The sequence below is a fragment of the Toxorhynchites rutilus genome, chromosome 2 (assembly GCF_029784135.1).
Source record: "Toxorhynchites rutilus septentrionalis strain SRP chromosome 2, ASM2978413v1, whole genome shotgun sequence".
Classification (NCBI taxonomy): Eukaryota; Metazoa; Arthropoda; class Insecta; order Diptera; family Culicidae; genus Toxorhynchites; species Toxorhynchites rutilus.
The window spans coordinates 202,353,576-202,369,120 of record NC_073745.1 but is presented as its reverse complement, the minus strand read 5'-3'; the positions used below and the strand labels follow the sequence as shown (position 1 = coordinate 202,369,120).

Here is a 15,545-nt window from a genome sequence, read left to right as displayed (position 1 = left end):
CGTGTTTTTACGAAACTAGTTTTTTCAAACTGGTGTAAACGATATCTCAAGTTCTACCGAACCGATCCGTGACGAATTTATATGGATACAATCGCTCCTATATTAAATATTCTTTGTTTAATTTTTACGGAGCTCGAAAGAACATCCGAAATTCGCGTCTCTACACTACAATACCTCCTTAACGAACACCAGCAGTTTTTGCGTTGTGCCCGCAAAATACTCCTTTTTTCTCAACATTTTCCATCTACTTATTTTTTCTCTGCATACCGCATACGACAAATTTCATGCCAACTTGTCTTAGGAGAACAACAACTTTTTCATGTTTTCTTTGAAAAAAAAAACTTATCCTAATTTTGTTTTAAGTCAAGATAGCGATATAGTGTATTCGACAAAGTTTTAGATCTTGTTAAAATATAAACTTTTGTTAAGAAATAATGTTTCGCTGAAATTACTTAAGTTTTCATTAAAAATTATCAAATAATTTTTTGGAAAAAAATTTCATTGAAAAAAAAATATTTTGAAAATTAAAATTCATTTTTCTCGAAAACATATGCTTTTAAAATTCTGAAAAAAATTACATCGGACGATGGCCACATTTACATGTAAATAGTTCTTCGAACAACAATTTTTTTCATTTTTTTCTTTGAAAAAACACTATTAATGTTTAATTCGTAACATTTTTATGTATAAATTATCGCAATTCACATGCTCTGCTAGATTGTCTCTATTTGAAAACATGTCAAAAGCATGTCAAACGTGAGAATTTATACACAAAAATGTTACGAACAAAAAAAAATATTTTTTTCAGGAGTCTTCATACAAAAATGACTCATATTCCAAAAACTATAACAGATAGAAAGTTGACGTCTTCGACAAAAGTTCACATTTTAATAAGATCTAAAACTTTGTCGAATACACTATATCGCTATCTTGACTTTAAACAAAATTAGGATTAGTTGTATTTTTTTCAAAGAAAATATAAAAAAGTTGTTAGAAAAACTTTTTCCCTGTAAAAGTACCCATTTTCCGATGTATGATTGGAATTTTTAAGGGCTTTTGGGAATATACGTTTTTGAGAAAAATGAATTTTAATTTTTGAAAAAACTTTTTTTTCGGCAATTTTTTTTAATATTTTTTCATAAAAATTTAAACAATTTCCTACATTTCATCCTTTGACATGCATTTTGTAGGTATCATAGTTTTTATGTTATAAATGTCTTTACACCCACAACGTTTCACTGCTATCAGAGATGGTGCTGCCAACGGCCAGTCGAGTTGGCATGAAGTTCGTCATACATCTTTCGTACAAGTATCCGTTTACCCGTCGAGACGTGTACCGATTATGAATTGCCCTCCAACTTGACGCGTTACAGATTGCGCATCATTTCTCATCCGTCGAGATGTGTGCCGATCAAGAAGCGACCAACGTGGTCCTTGTGGCTATATATGTATTGGTACTACCACCTGACATAAACTGACTACCAAGATATTATATTCTATTGCCATTCCCAATCTGTTGCCGCGACACCGTGAAACTGGAGTGATTGCTCGTATTTACCTCCATCGACTTGGTCTTTGCAACGCTGACAGTGAAACCTGCTGCATTGGTGCTTCCGTAAAGGTAATCAAGCTTGCTCTGTATATCAGCTGATCCTCGCTGATCGAGCAGGGCAATGTCGTCGACCAGGTCAACATCTTTCAGTTGTTCCATGGTTAAAGGATTCCATTGTAATCGTCGGTTCGATCTGGTCAAGCTCAGATATTTTGATAATATGGTACACAAGACACAGTCGTGCAGAATTTTACACGAGAATGCCTCGATCCCCATTAGCTTCGATGAGACGAATGAGCATTTTTGGGATTCCTCTACGTCTGAGTGTGGTCTGTTTGTTTCCATGATTGAATCGGTCAAACGCTTCTTCAAAATCAACGAACACCAGTAGAAGAGAGTCCTGGAACTCGTTGACTTGTTCTAATATGATAATTATGTGATCCACCCATGAACGGCTGACGCGGAACCCGGCTCGCTGTCGTCAGAGAGTCAGAAAGTTTACTCCTGGATCAGATCGAGTCAGACAAAATACTCTGTGAAGAGATCACAGATTATTTTGAAAGTTATACGAAGCAACATGATGTCGACCGAAAAAGTCGTGTTTTCCCAAATTTCGCCCAAAAGTTGATGAGACATCCTGCTATAGTTATGGACTGATCTGTGCGATCTGTCAATAGCTAACCTGCTCTGTCTTTCAGCGGCTTACAACAACAAAGGGGTATATCCATTGGCGGCAACTCTTTATCCCTCCCCAGCCAGGGAGTTCGTGTAGGCTTTCTTATCCTATCTACAAGACCGTTTGACCACATTCTCCAGATCGGTGTATCGTTGACGGGTAACTACATTAGCCGATCTGGGTCGCACCTTCACAATTCCAGATTTCGTGTCTCTCCGTTTGTCGACGTTCCTTCAGGTTTCACCCTTGATCCATTTGCTCGTCCTGCTTTACGGTGTGACGAGAGTTTCATCACTCGCGGTGATAACTGTGTTCTCGATGCTCGCCCATTGTTCATCCGATATTCTCCTCGCGTCGCTAAACGTGACATTGATCAGATGCAATATCGGCTTGATGCGGACATCAAGGAGCCTCTTCCTGCACTTAGCGTCTCAAAACACGGTCTAGGTTCTAGTTGCTGAAATCAACCTTCGGGTTGAAGTCGCCTAAGTAAATTTTGGTGACACCTTTCGGAATCTTTTTTACCACGCTGTTCAACTGATTGGAAAAGTAAATCATCGATCGACACGTAACACTGGACCACCATGAGGTTTCTAACTCTTGTTCTGAATCTGGTCACGATTATCCTTTTATTTATCAGTTCCCACCGCATAAGGGCTGCATGAGCCTTCAGGACTAGCCTTCAAGATTTTCTAGCAAATGTTACAGGGTCTGTCAGATTAAACGCTCACGCAATAAATTTTAGTAACTTCTACAAAAGTGAACCTTTTTTATTTTGGAAAAACAATAATATATAGCTTATTTTAGGACACTTTCGATGTGACCACTACTTTTTTCGATAACGCGTTTTCAACGGTGAACAAAATTCTTCATGCACAACTCTAACATTACGACTTCGATGCTGTTGAAAATCGGAGTTATTTCTTCTTTAAGTTCCCCCAAATTTTGTGGCTTATTAACATAGCAACGGTCCTTCACGTACCCCCAGAGGAAGTAATCGACGACGTTTCAATCCAGTCTTGATGTCGAAGTAGCGAAACCTAGTGAACTGAACTCCATGCTGACGTCCCTGCTTCGACAAACCGGATAGCAACACTATTGGACCAGAACCTCCTTCGAATGCCAAATTCCACGTCCAACACTGCATAAATTGCATCTGCGATTGTCACTCACGCCACCGACTCAAGTTGGGGAAAAAAATCGAACGTTCACTGTTCGACATGCAATTGGATGCATTCAGCATATCACTCCCAACATCCAGCCTTAATCAGCTGATTGCATTCACTCTCTCAAATAAAAACAACACTAACAGCTGTCGACACATTTTGTATTCCATTCGACGTTACATTTTTAAATTACACAATTTAACAGAGAGTATATACATGCGATTTAAAACTATTATTTCACAATACACTACATAACATTACAGCATTACTTATATTAAAACATTTAACATTGATTACATTGAAACTCAATCGACCGACAATTATTCGACGCGTATACACTACATATTAAAAACTATCCTTTGGTGGTCATTACCCGACTGCAATCGCTCCGCCGGAGTACTATTTCACAGCGCACTGATGTTACTGTTGATGTTCCTCCCATGTGCGATGTTTTGCTCTCCGTATAATCTTCGGGTGTGGTGAATTCATATTTGTTGTTCGCTCTGCTCCGATGTTGTTTTCGTCTCCCTTCCTCACACGGATTATTTCTGTTGTTTCTGTTTGCTACGTTTTGTTTGCATGTTTTGTCTGTCGGGTTTTGGTTGTCTGTTATTTGCTGGTCGTTCACACCAAGGAGCTGGAATTGACAGGTGGTTCGTTTTCGACAGTATGATGATAAGGCATGGAAGATGCGAGAGGGGATAAAAAATGACAGCGACTATTTTTGTTTATAAACAAAGCAGGTCTAATTTTTATGCTACATAGCGGTCCACACCAACATATACATACGGTGGGCCGGTTTCAAGCGAACTAGCTGTTGTGTCTCACAACCCGCACGATCAGGTGAGTCTCCAGCTAAAGCAGCAGTCGCCGGGAAACGATATGCATGGATATCCACAGCGTATCGCTATCACTCAATCCTAATGGGTCGCCAACGACTAATTCCACCAAAGCGAATGGAACTTAGAGCAGTACGGCATAAGCCCGCCGGTAGTGACCCTTTCATATACCCACTAGCAAAGCTCCCACAATCGCTGAATTGCCAATCCCAGCAGCAACAGCAACAACCCTCACGTTCCTTAAAACAGCAATGCAGACAACAACTTGCAGCAGTCACCGAAACACAACAATGATGCCAACAGCGTAAACAAAACCAACGTTTATGCGCAGCAAACACATAGCGGTATGCACTCATCATTGCATGCCATTTGTTATCCTCTTTCTCGGAAAACTCTAGCCGTTCGTTTGGTCGCTGTCAATTCGAACTCAAGTAATGGCTGAACAGCAGTTCTGACATAACGTTCCACCTTATTATACCGCCTTGGTTCACACCAGACAACTCAGCTGATTTGTCCAGGGTGATATGCACCGGGGTGTAATGATAGTCGCAAACAAACACCTAGCCGCAGACGTAAATCAGCGTAGATCTTGAGATCATCCATTTGAATGGTGTAGGTAACATCTTCGAGGGTACCGTCCCTTATTTTATAGCCATAACCAGGCAAAGTCATTTTCAACTGAGGAGACGAAAATTGAATGATCGATCGAGGAAAAGTCACCAATAACTCATTCAAGATTCAACCGTCATCCAGATAGCAACCAGGCGAAGGCGGAAACGACGCTTGCCAAATGGTCTTTCTCAAGACCATGGGTAGTTTAGATTTCCAAATTGGACTTTTCAAGGCTAGAGGCAACTGATCTGAAACTAATAATCCAATAACTCTGAACACCCTCCTAAATTAACACAAGCTTTCTTCAGACAAAAATATAAACTACAGTTCGTTTGTTGTTACTTAGAATATTTTTTATAACGCATCAAAATAAAAAAAATCTTTCAATACAAAGTTTTGGTGGCTCATAAAACGATCAATGAGTTTGCGTTGTTTTGTAGAATCAGATGAAGATGGTTGGTACATGTTACGTGTTATAGCGAGAAGAATATACGATATTTGTGTGCTTATCGTCAGTTTATATTTCTTCTTCTAGATACACACTGCAGCAACAGGCAATTATATATCTGTTCCACCTAAAAATGGGACAAACAGTTCATTTTAGCGAGCGGCTCTGAGCCGTACTTTCTGTTATTCCCGAAACCTTGATGCTTGAAGAGAGGATCTAGCAGTATTGATTAGGCTACTAATTTGTCTGACCCAAGATCTGTAAATCGCTTTACTAGCTCCGAAATCAATTCATTACAGAGATTTTTTTATAATTACTAGAACTGATTTCTCTTGATCCATATAATGTTGAACATGACGAATTATCAGTCGGGAGAGCATAGCAGTTTCCTCCCCGTTTTGTATCCCAAACATTTTATTCTTTTATTTCTTCATTTTTTTCGGAATGTTTTCATGATGTACTGTCAATGTTTTCATGATATTAGTCAAATCATTTCATTCGATACTTCTTGGAGTTGGATTTATCATAAATAACTGTGCTCTACTAGTCAAGTCCTTTTATCTGATACTCATTTGATGGGGTTTTCAGAAGATATTAGGCTGTCAAAAAATCCTGCGGTATTTCCGCGAGGTGTCGTTGTAAGCGCGTAGTTCTAGTTGTATTCATTGTATCAAGTCATACTATAGCTTGTTGGAAAGGTTTTGCGCGCTATAATATAGTCCTTGACAGTGTTTTTTGTTTGGTTAAGTCGGTCGTGAGTTATAGTGTCGCAAATATGGAGCCAAATAAAGAGAAAATCCGACATATTTTACAGTACTACTATGACAAAGGCAAAAATGCATCTGCCAATAAAATTTGTGCAGTTTATGGACCCGATACAGTTTCCATTCCCACCGCACAACGATGGTTTCAACGTTTTCGTTCTGGTGTAGAGGTCGTCGAAGATGCGCCACGCTCCGGAAGGCCTGTCGTCGAAAATTGCGACAAAATCGCTGAATTAGCCGAGAAAGGCCGGCATCGGCATCGGCCAAGAGCTGAGGATAAGTCATCAAACCGTTATTAACCATTTGAAGAAGCTTAGATTCACAAAGAAGCTCGATGTATGGGTGACACACACGTTGACGCAAAAAACATCTTTGACCGTATCGACGCATGTGAATCGCTGCTGAATCGCAACAAAATCGACCCGTTTTTGAAGCGGATGGTGACTGGCGATGAAAAGTGGGTCACTTACGACAACGTGAAGCGCAAACGGTCGTGGTCGAAGCCCGCTGAAGCGGCTCAGACGGTGGCCAAGCCCTCATTAACGGCCAGGAAGGTTCTGCTGTGTGTTTGGTGGGATTGTCAAGGAATAATCTATTATGAGCTGCTTCCCTATGGCCAAACGCTCAATTCGGACCTGTACTGCCAACAACTGGACCGATTGAAGGTAGCACTCATGAAGAAGAGGTCATCTTTGATAAACAGAGGCCGCATTGTCTTCCATCAGGACAACGCCAGACCACACACTTCTTTGGTGACCCGCCAGAAGCTCCGGGAGCTCGGATGGGAGGTTCTTTTGCATCCGCCGTATAGTCCGGACCTTGCACCAAGTGACTACCACCTGTTTTTGTCCATGGCGAACGAGCTAGGTAGTCAGAAGTTAGCCACAAAAGAGGCCTGTGCAAATTGGCTATCCGAGTTTTTTGCCAATAAGGAAGCGAGCTTCTATAACAGGGGTATTATGAAGTTGGCATCTCGTTGGGAACAAGTCATCGAACAAAACGGCGCATATTTGACTTAAAACAGATGATTGTAACTAATTTTATGAACAAATGAAAATTAAAAAAAAATACCGCAGGACTTTTTTGACAGCCTAATATGTAGTCTGCGATTTTGTAACTGCCGTCATTTTGGATTTATATTTTTCATAAATAACTTTGTTCCACTAGTCAAGTCCTTTCATTTGATACCCGTATTGATGGGGTTTTGAAAAAAAATAAAAATACATAAATATTCGCCAATTGGGGTGGCGGCCATTTTGGATTTGCATTTTTCATAAATAACTGTGTTCCATCAGACAAGCCCTTTCATTTGATACCCATATTGATGAGGTTTCGAGAAAATATGTAGTCCGCCTAAATTTACAGACATACAAACAGCTAAATAAAACCGCTTAAAAAGCAGCGTGTCTCAAACATAGAAAAAAAGATTTAGTTAGGAAATTTAGAATGAGAAACATATTTCTGTTCCGCACTGCCGCAGGTCAAGGTTCGCCAGAACGAGCATACGATCCATGGTTCTTTACAAATAAGCCGGCTCTTAAAAAAAACCACGGTTTTTTTTTTAACCGTGGTTCTTCTATGAACCATGGCTTTTGTTTGAACCGCGATTCATTTAAAAGCCGATCATCTGAGAGCCGCGGCTCATTTTTAAAGAAACGTTGATCGTACGCTCTTTCTGACAAACCGGCTCAAATGAGCGGCTCGTGAGCGCTCGCCGATCTCTAATTCCACCTTGTTACGACTGTGTCACCTTAACATGACACCATCGCTCCAGCAACACAGTCGTCGCACCTCTGTCTAACATTTTGGTACAGGAACGATGGAAACTAGAAAGGGACGGTCTGTCATATAAAGGTAAACAAAGCATACCAGAAGCTGAAAGGAAAACGATTTATTAGAAAAACCTGTAATGAAAATGATTGATTAGAAAACCTGAAAAGAATTGGATTAGCTGAAAAGAAAAGCAAATATTGTAAATTTGAATATAGATACTAAACGTGAGTTACGATGAAATTAATTATTTGTATACTTACCTTGTACTTAATTGTTATATGTGGGAATTTTTTAACCGTATGTAACCTTCATACTTGGAATAAAAGAGGTTAAAAATCAAAAACGGATTTACATTCAAACGTGAATAGAATTCACCACACACCTTTTACAACGCATAAGAGCTTATGAGCTATTGAATCACACACACAAACGCTCCCCACCTAACAGTATGAAATCTGATAAGGTACGTCCTATTCAATATTTCTCCTCAGCTTTGCTTCTGCCCGATAATGTAAGCTCTGCACTATGCTTGCTACGTGCATATTCTGAGAATCGATACTAGGACGAAAAATTTTGCACGTCTATTCGACACGGTAGTAAATTAGAAACTGAGGTTGGCCAGGGCAAGCACAATATTTACATTTTACATTACAGTAGACGACATGCATCAACCGCTGAGTAATGGTGATTGAAATTGATTTTCAAGCAAATTAATTGATAGTTGTGATTTTAATAGGGCTTCTAACGCTTAAAGCATTGCATAACGCTCTCAACACAAAAATGTAGAACTGCAGAAAAGGAGTAATGTCATACGTCAAAACTCTGTTTAATTTAATATTCGAAAGACTTTTAGGAGTGAAAACATCAAAACTAGTAGAACATCGTTGTTGTGAATGGTAAAAGAACATTTTGCTTCCATTCCAGAAATCACACACTACAATAAAGAATAGAAACACTACTGAACCCGTCCCTAAGAGAGTTTGATCAAGGGAATCTGATCAAGTCAGGAGAGAATGTGATCAGACGGCTTTATTTTGGTGCATATGGTATTTTGGATGACGAAAGGGCATTTATCCATTATTTGTCAATATTCACGGTATAATTCATAATAATTTTTTTGCTTGAAGAAATAACACAAATTACGCTATACAAAAAAGCTATTTTTATCCTACACTTTCTAATGATGTGTTTTGATAGACACACCCCCGTAAGAGGACGCAAAATTCAATAAATACAATACTCTTAAATGGCTTCCTATGTGGCAAATGTATATATTATCGAAGCGCGTTATCCGTTTCATCTGTGTCGAAGATGTTTCCCTGATTTCCTTTTCATTGTTGTTATATCTTGCTGTCGTTACAGTCGTCCAGACACATCGTTCAACTGGTACCGCAACCCGCTCAAATCGATGAAGATGATTCTTTGGCCCCATGCCAGGAAAGCATGTCTTGTTTGTTTTATCATAACGCTCATCGCCGTTCTCTGCTATGGACTGATAAAAAACATACCAGCGACAGCGACCACAGCTCTCGCCAGAAAGGCTTCCCTGGATCGAACTGTCCGCACTGGAGTCGTGGCCGACTGAGGAAAGTACTGTTCATTTAAATTTAGCCGGAACCCTTACATTGGCTTCGGTTAGCCGTTTTTATCAGCTAGATAACAAACTGATTAATTATAATAATAATTTTGATGATTGTGGATGGCGGCAATTTTCTATTTTCCCCCATATGTTAACTAGAGATGATCAATGTCCGATGGACCTCATTTGAAGCTGACACTTAGTTAAGAAAGAAAAAAAATTCCGGAACAATATCGGTATCCCTACAAAAATATCCTACAGAGAGCTCAACGACATATCTGATATAACATTCTGTTATGTAAAGCGGACGGATGTCATTCTTGTCCCAGCGATTGAAAATGTGCGGTTGTTTAGTTCTAACTGCCTATCTCTATCATTTGAATGCGATAAGCAAGCCCACCTGTTTAATACTGAAAGGGACACATATGTACGTTGCTAGACATACATGAACCTTCGCCCTCTTTGCATCATATTGTCGTGAAAAATCCGCGTATTTGGGAAGTGTATGCATCTGCTTGAAAACAGCTCATTTTCTGCGTTCATTCGTTCTATCCCAGCAGGTGTGAGCTATCAAGAGGAACATTCGCGCCCCCGAGATATTTTCGCTTTATTTTGAGATTTTGTTTTGGTTTAGCGGTAATGAAAAAAAATAATGAATTAACGGACGCCTTTTTTTCGATTTTTTTTATGTGATGAGGAAGGTATTGATTGTTCCAAGTTTTTTTTTTTTTTATTTTTTTATCTTCGCTTATTTTTCGTCGGCCTATTTCCGCCACTTCAGTGCCAATCACCGACATCAGGGAGGCGACTCCACCTGTTCCTACCTATCAGACTCAACAACACATGAGCTGTTCCAAGTTTTGTTCCAAACTAATTATCGGATTGAAATCATCACTTTCGCCGCCCACCCAGTTTGCACGCACCAGGCGCACCCATTTGTCGTATATCGCGTTATCCTCACTATCATTGACAAGTTTTAACCATTCGTCACAAAGTAGCACACATAACCCAACACTGTCAGGTTGTGTCGCCAAAGTGGTGTATATGTCCCGTACTTGATTTCTGACCGCATGGTTGATATGTGTAACAAACGCTCAGCTCATTCCAACGGGTTCATACGACCATATTGGAATGGTAACACTTCGCGGATAACACACCAGCATACTGTGCATTCAAATGTATTGTCTGTTTGTTCGTTTCCACGCTGTAAAAACCGACCGCTTCCCCTCTCCTGTATATCTATTGAATCCTTCCGGGGAGTCCCACCCAGATCCGATTTTCCGCGCCTAGCATCGTGGATAGTTAATTTTTGCAGCCTGATCAACACGTTGCATCAGTTTTTCGCCATCCGCCGAGTGCTTCAAACGTGCGCTTTTCCTCGTCCGGTTCCTAGGAAATATCGGGTATCCTGTATTTGGGACAGTAGTGAAATGCAACATTGGTATTATAAAAATTGGTATTATAAGTGACTGATGGGATTGTTTATTCAGATGAACAGTTATCATCTGAACGGAAGATGTGAAATGAAGAGAAACATTTGTGTTGTGTATACAGAAAATTTTGCCGTATTTATACAGTCGTCGGGATGCATATCGTATGGTGAAATGACTGTGGAATAGAAACATTAAATGTTTTTATAGGTCCAAGCAGTACCTATGCGGTTTGGAACATTCTAATTAAGAACCATTAAGTTTTGTTTGTTGTTCATAATCGATGAACATTATCCAGCTAACCGTGAGGCCGTGATCAGCTGCATGTGCCACTTAAGAACGGCTTTCGGCGATATACATGGCTACTCTACTGCAGATTTAGTGCTCTTTCAATGCAGATGTGTACTCAAAATGCTGATTGCTGGCAACAATTGATTTACAACAGATATGCATTCAAAATTCAAATTTGCAAGAAGAAACTACTAGAATGAAAATATGAGATTCGTTTACTATAAATTTTAATCTATATAAATAAAAATGGAAGGCCAAATGTGTTGGTAAGCGCAAAACTCGAGGAATGGTCCGATTCGAACCGTCTTTATTTTGTTATCTTCGTCTCTTCCCGTATATCAATTTAACGGAGAGAATAATTTTTTTTTAAACTCTGAAGGAAGGTCGAAGGTCGAAAGTCTTATTTTTTTGTGAACTATATATAAGTACTAACTTAACAATCAATTTCTGTGTGATCTTTTTATATAAACAAGATTTTGTCGCTTGAGATACTTATGCGATTATTCAAATGAGTCATTTATGCAAACAGTAGTTCTAATGCTTATGAACAATCACACCAAAGTGTTACAATGGCTAAAGTCTGCTGTTATAATTTTTGTCCCACATTCCTTAGGTGGTGGTGGTGGCGACATCAGTTTGCAACCGATGAACACTCTCACTCTCAACACAGCAAAATTTCATTTTCCATGTCCAGGTTGATCGTGTTGCACTTCGTCGTCGCTTTTAACCCGGAAACGATGCTCGAATTCACGAAAATTTATTGATCGATCGGAAAAAGCCATCAATTAGCTCGGAAACACTCCTAAATTCAAACAAGCTCTCTTACGGCAGCGATATTGAAAAAATCTATAAGTAATGAATTCTCAATAAACTATCGGCTTTGACACATAGTGTTGGCTGATCGCTGTCTAGAGTGAAACTAGAAATTGAAGAGAGAGAGCGAGAGAGAGACAGAGAGAGAGAGAGAAAAAAAGAGAGAGACAGAGAGAGAGTTTAACCATACATGTTTTCAGCTTTTGCAGTTCGTTCGTCTCTAGCTCTGAAAAAGGACAACTTAGAATACTAATCCCAAGCTCTCAGCCTTGAGAAAATCCATTTTGGACGCCCTCGCCGCCTCCTACTGGTTACCAGCTGGATAACTGACGAATCATAATTGCTGCTAAAAATTAAAAACACAGAGCATAATAATTTGTATCTCTCGCTCGATGCAATGTGACATGTGCGGAATCGACTCTCAAATCAACAGAGAGAAACAGCGAACATATTTGATAGCACAGTTCCTTAATCTATTCAACAATCGCATAAAGGGGGGACTCTGTCTGGAAGGTCGAAAAATAATGAATTTTCGTGATTTTTGTCGGATGTTAGGAATAAAGTGAAGTGATCGGGTATTTTGGTTAATGTTTAAGGTATATTTGAAGAGGTACAGCCCATTTTTTGAGTGCACGGATAATGATTATTACGCTGTTGACAGCTCGATGCGTAGATGCTGTCTAAAAATCGGTACCTTGCTGGTGGTATCGGTTCTGAAACAACGGGGTGTCGCAAAACGAATCCCAATGAGTATTTTTAAACTATAGGACAATACCTAAAGCGTTACATAGGGGTTTTTAAAAATTGGAAAAATTTCCAAAATGGCAGCCTTTTTTGCTAAAAATGAGTCATTTTTCATGAAAAAACGCTGTTTAGAAGCTCATAAAAAATCGAAAAAATGAGATATCATAAAACGGCCATGTAACGCTTTAGATAATTTGTTTTTGAATGCTGATAAAAAAAATTCAGCTAAATCAGTCAAGTAGATCCTGAGATATCAAAACCACCAGTTGAAAAAACATGGTTTCGAGAAAAACGCGTTTAAAAAATCGTAAAGCAATACTATATCCCTTGAGGTGACCTCATACTTTTGGCTGTTACTTTCCAACGAAATCAATTATCAAAAAAATCTTTTTAGGACAACATTTCTAAGGGTATAAGCTTCTCAAAAATGCAAAAAACTAAAATTCGATTTTCTCGACTTTCCCCCCTTAAACAGGATGCTTTTAGCTTTGAGCTTTAACATAAGGAATGTATCGAAAAGTAATATTAAACTTTCAAACACCAAAATAAAACTGAAAACGTTCAGAAAGTGTTTACAAAAGTGAATTTTATTAAAAAATATTAAGTTTGAATTGAAAAAATCAAGCTTATTTCTTACCTTAGATTTAACTCCACTCATCAAATTCTGCACAATAGTCTTTGTGCACTTCCTGGATGCTGCAGACCAATTCTTCTTGAACTCTGATATATTTTTACACACTGTACCTTCCTTCTTGAACTTGGCCTTGACAATTGCCCAGTAACGTTCAATTGGCCGCAGCTGGGGACAGTTGGTGGGTTGAGGTATTCTTCGACGAGCATGATGTTGCTTTCAGAAAACCATTGTAGAGTGGATTTGGCATAATGTGCCGATACCAAATCCGGCCAGAATAGAGGAGGAACCTCGTGCTTTCTATAAAATGGATGCAATCTCTTCGTCATTCATTCTTTCACATAAATTTGAGCATATATAGTTTCTTTTGTGAAAAAAGTTGACGATCGCATGCCACACGTGCAAATGGCTTGCCAAACGAGCACATTTTGGCCGAATTTTCCCATCACAACAGTCGTATCCACTAATGGTACACTCTCTCCAATCGGTTTGGTATAAAATCCAGGTTCCTGCAGCGTTCTGGAATCTTCTTTGACGTATGTTTCGTCATCCATAAGAATGCACTGGTTGAGATTGTTCAAAATGCGCTCATATAGCTTTCGATCTCATGTTTTAGCGCAATCTTGTTGCTCCAGTGTTTGTTTGGCCACTTTTTCTTTTTTATAGGTCTTTAGACCATGTCTTTATTTAATCCGCTGAATCATCCCAACACTGGTTTGAACTTCTTGGCCAAATCACGAATAGACGCAGACCTGTTCTTCTGAATACAGAACAGAACAGTACAGAACTGTTTCCTTCACCATATGAAGCCGTTTTCTCTTTATTTCGTCGTTCAGTTTGTCCAATAACGCTGCATAATACTCTCCGGTAATTGTGTTTCTCTTCTGCAGGGGTAATCGATGAAGATTATGCCATGCGCATCCCAAACAAACGTAGACTAAAACCTTTCCAGCCGACCGTTGGTCACTTTGCCGACTTTCGGTCACTTTGGCCTACTTTCGTGGCTTGTCAGCCACTCAGCAGACTGCCTATTGGACTCAGGAGTGTGGTAATGGATCCATGATTCATCCATTGTCGCAAAACGTCAAAAGAAATTCATCCGCTTGCGCTACAACAACGCCAAACCGGCTGTTGAATCATCAACGCACTGTTTTTTGTCGACAGTCAGCAAACGTCGCAAACAAATCCATCGCCATCGTTTTCATGTCCACAATGCCGCGCAAAATGTATCCCACTCGTTCTTTTGAAATGCCTACGGTCTCAGATAACTCGCGTAAGTTCTCTTTACGATCATTCAAAACGAGTCGATACACTTGTTTCACGGTTTCTGGATTCATAGCCACTTTTGGCCTTCCAGAGCGAGGTATTACAAACAGTATTTTCCTCCGCTCTCAATTACACGTTCCCACCTATCTGGCAACATATCTATGCCTCTAGCATAAAACCCCGAAGGCTTGCTTGCGAAGAATTCTTCGATGTGGTTTTCTAAGGCTTGTTTCGTAGGAAAGTTTCTGTTCCTCAAAAAATTACTCATCGATCTGGAAAGATGGTGGATGTTCCAATACGTCAAACCCTATTTTCTTTGCTTTGCAGAGTCTGAAACGCCCGGTGGCTGGGTGCATTATCATGCAACAACGCCATACCCTTCGTTTGAAGAATATCTGCAACTTTTTTCAGTTGCTTCTGAAATCGAAAGAAATGAAAAGTATCTTCGACTCATCACAAGTAACGAGTGTATCAAGTATGCTATCACGCTTACTTCGTTCGAGTAATGCCTTCGATAAGTTAACCCGCTTTCCTTGTATTACGGGGTCAGCCTTCTAGGGGTGGTATCCCATCCTCCTTGGGGCATACTCCAGCAAATGTAACACCCTCATCATAGTATCGACAGAACAATTGTATTGTTTTCCCCAACGCCCTAGTAGATTGCATACTGTTAGCTTCCACATCTTCCCCTACCTGGGTGGTATTTTCAACCACGCGCAGACGACCTGTTCGTGGCAAGTCTGCACAACTCCTACAGTCTTGGAATCTCCGATTCCACTTCCAGCAGGTTTTTGAGATGACCACTGGCCCATACGTGTCAGCTAGTATAGAGACGGTTTGCCTAACGGAATACTTCATGTCGTAATGATGGAGCATAAACATGCGGATCTCCTTCCTGGTCAGGGTAATGTTTTTGTCCCTTACTCGTTTCGGAGTAGTTTTAGGAACAACGACCATGTCG

General features: G+C 39.7%; 1 protein-coding gene across 1 annotated transcript in view; it reads left to right on the top strand.

Annotated features, from left to right (window-relative positions):
- The window catches only part of LOC129765350 (otoferlin-like), a 41,553-nt gene extending 31,560 nt beyond the window's left edge, over positions 1-9,993 (top strand). Inside the window, exon 20 of the mRNA XM_055765557.1 lies at positions 9,193-9,993. Coding sequence (XP_055621532.1) covers positions 9,193-9,415 — 223 coding nt within the window. The 3' untranslated portion in view covers positions 9,416-9,993. The remainder of the gene's footprint in view (positions 1-9,192) is intronic.
- Positions 9,994-15,545: the final 5,552 nt, after the last annotated feature.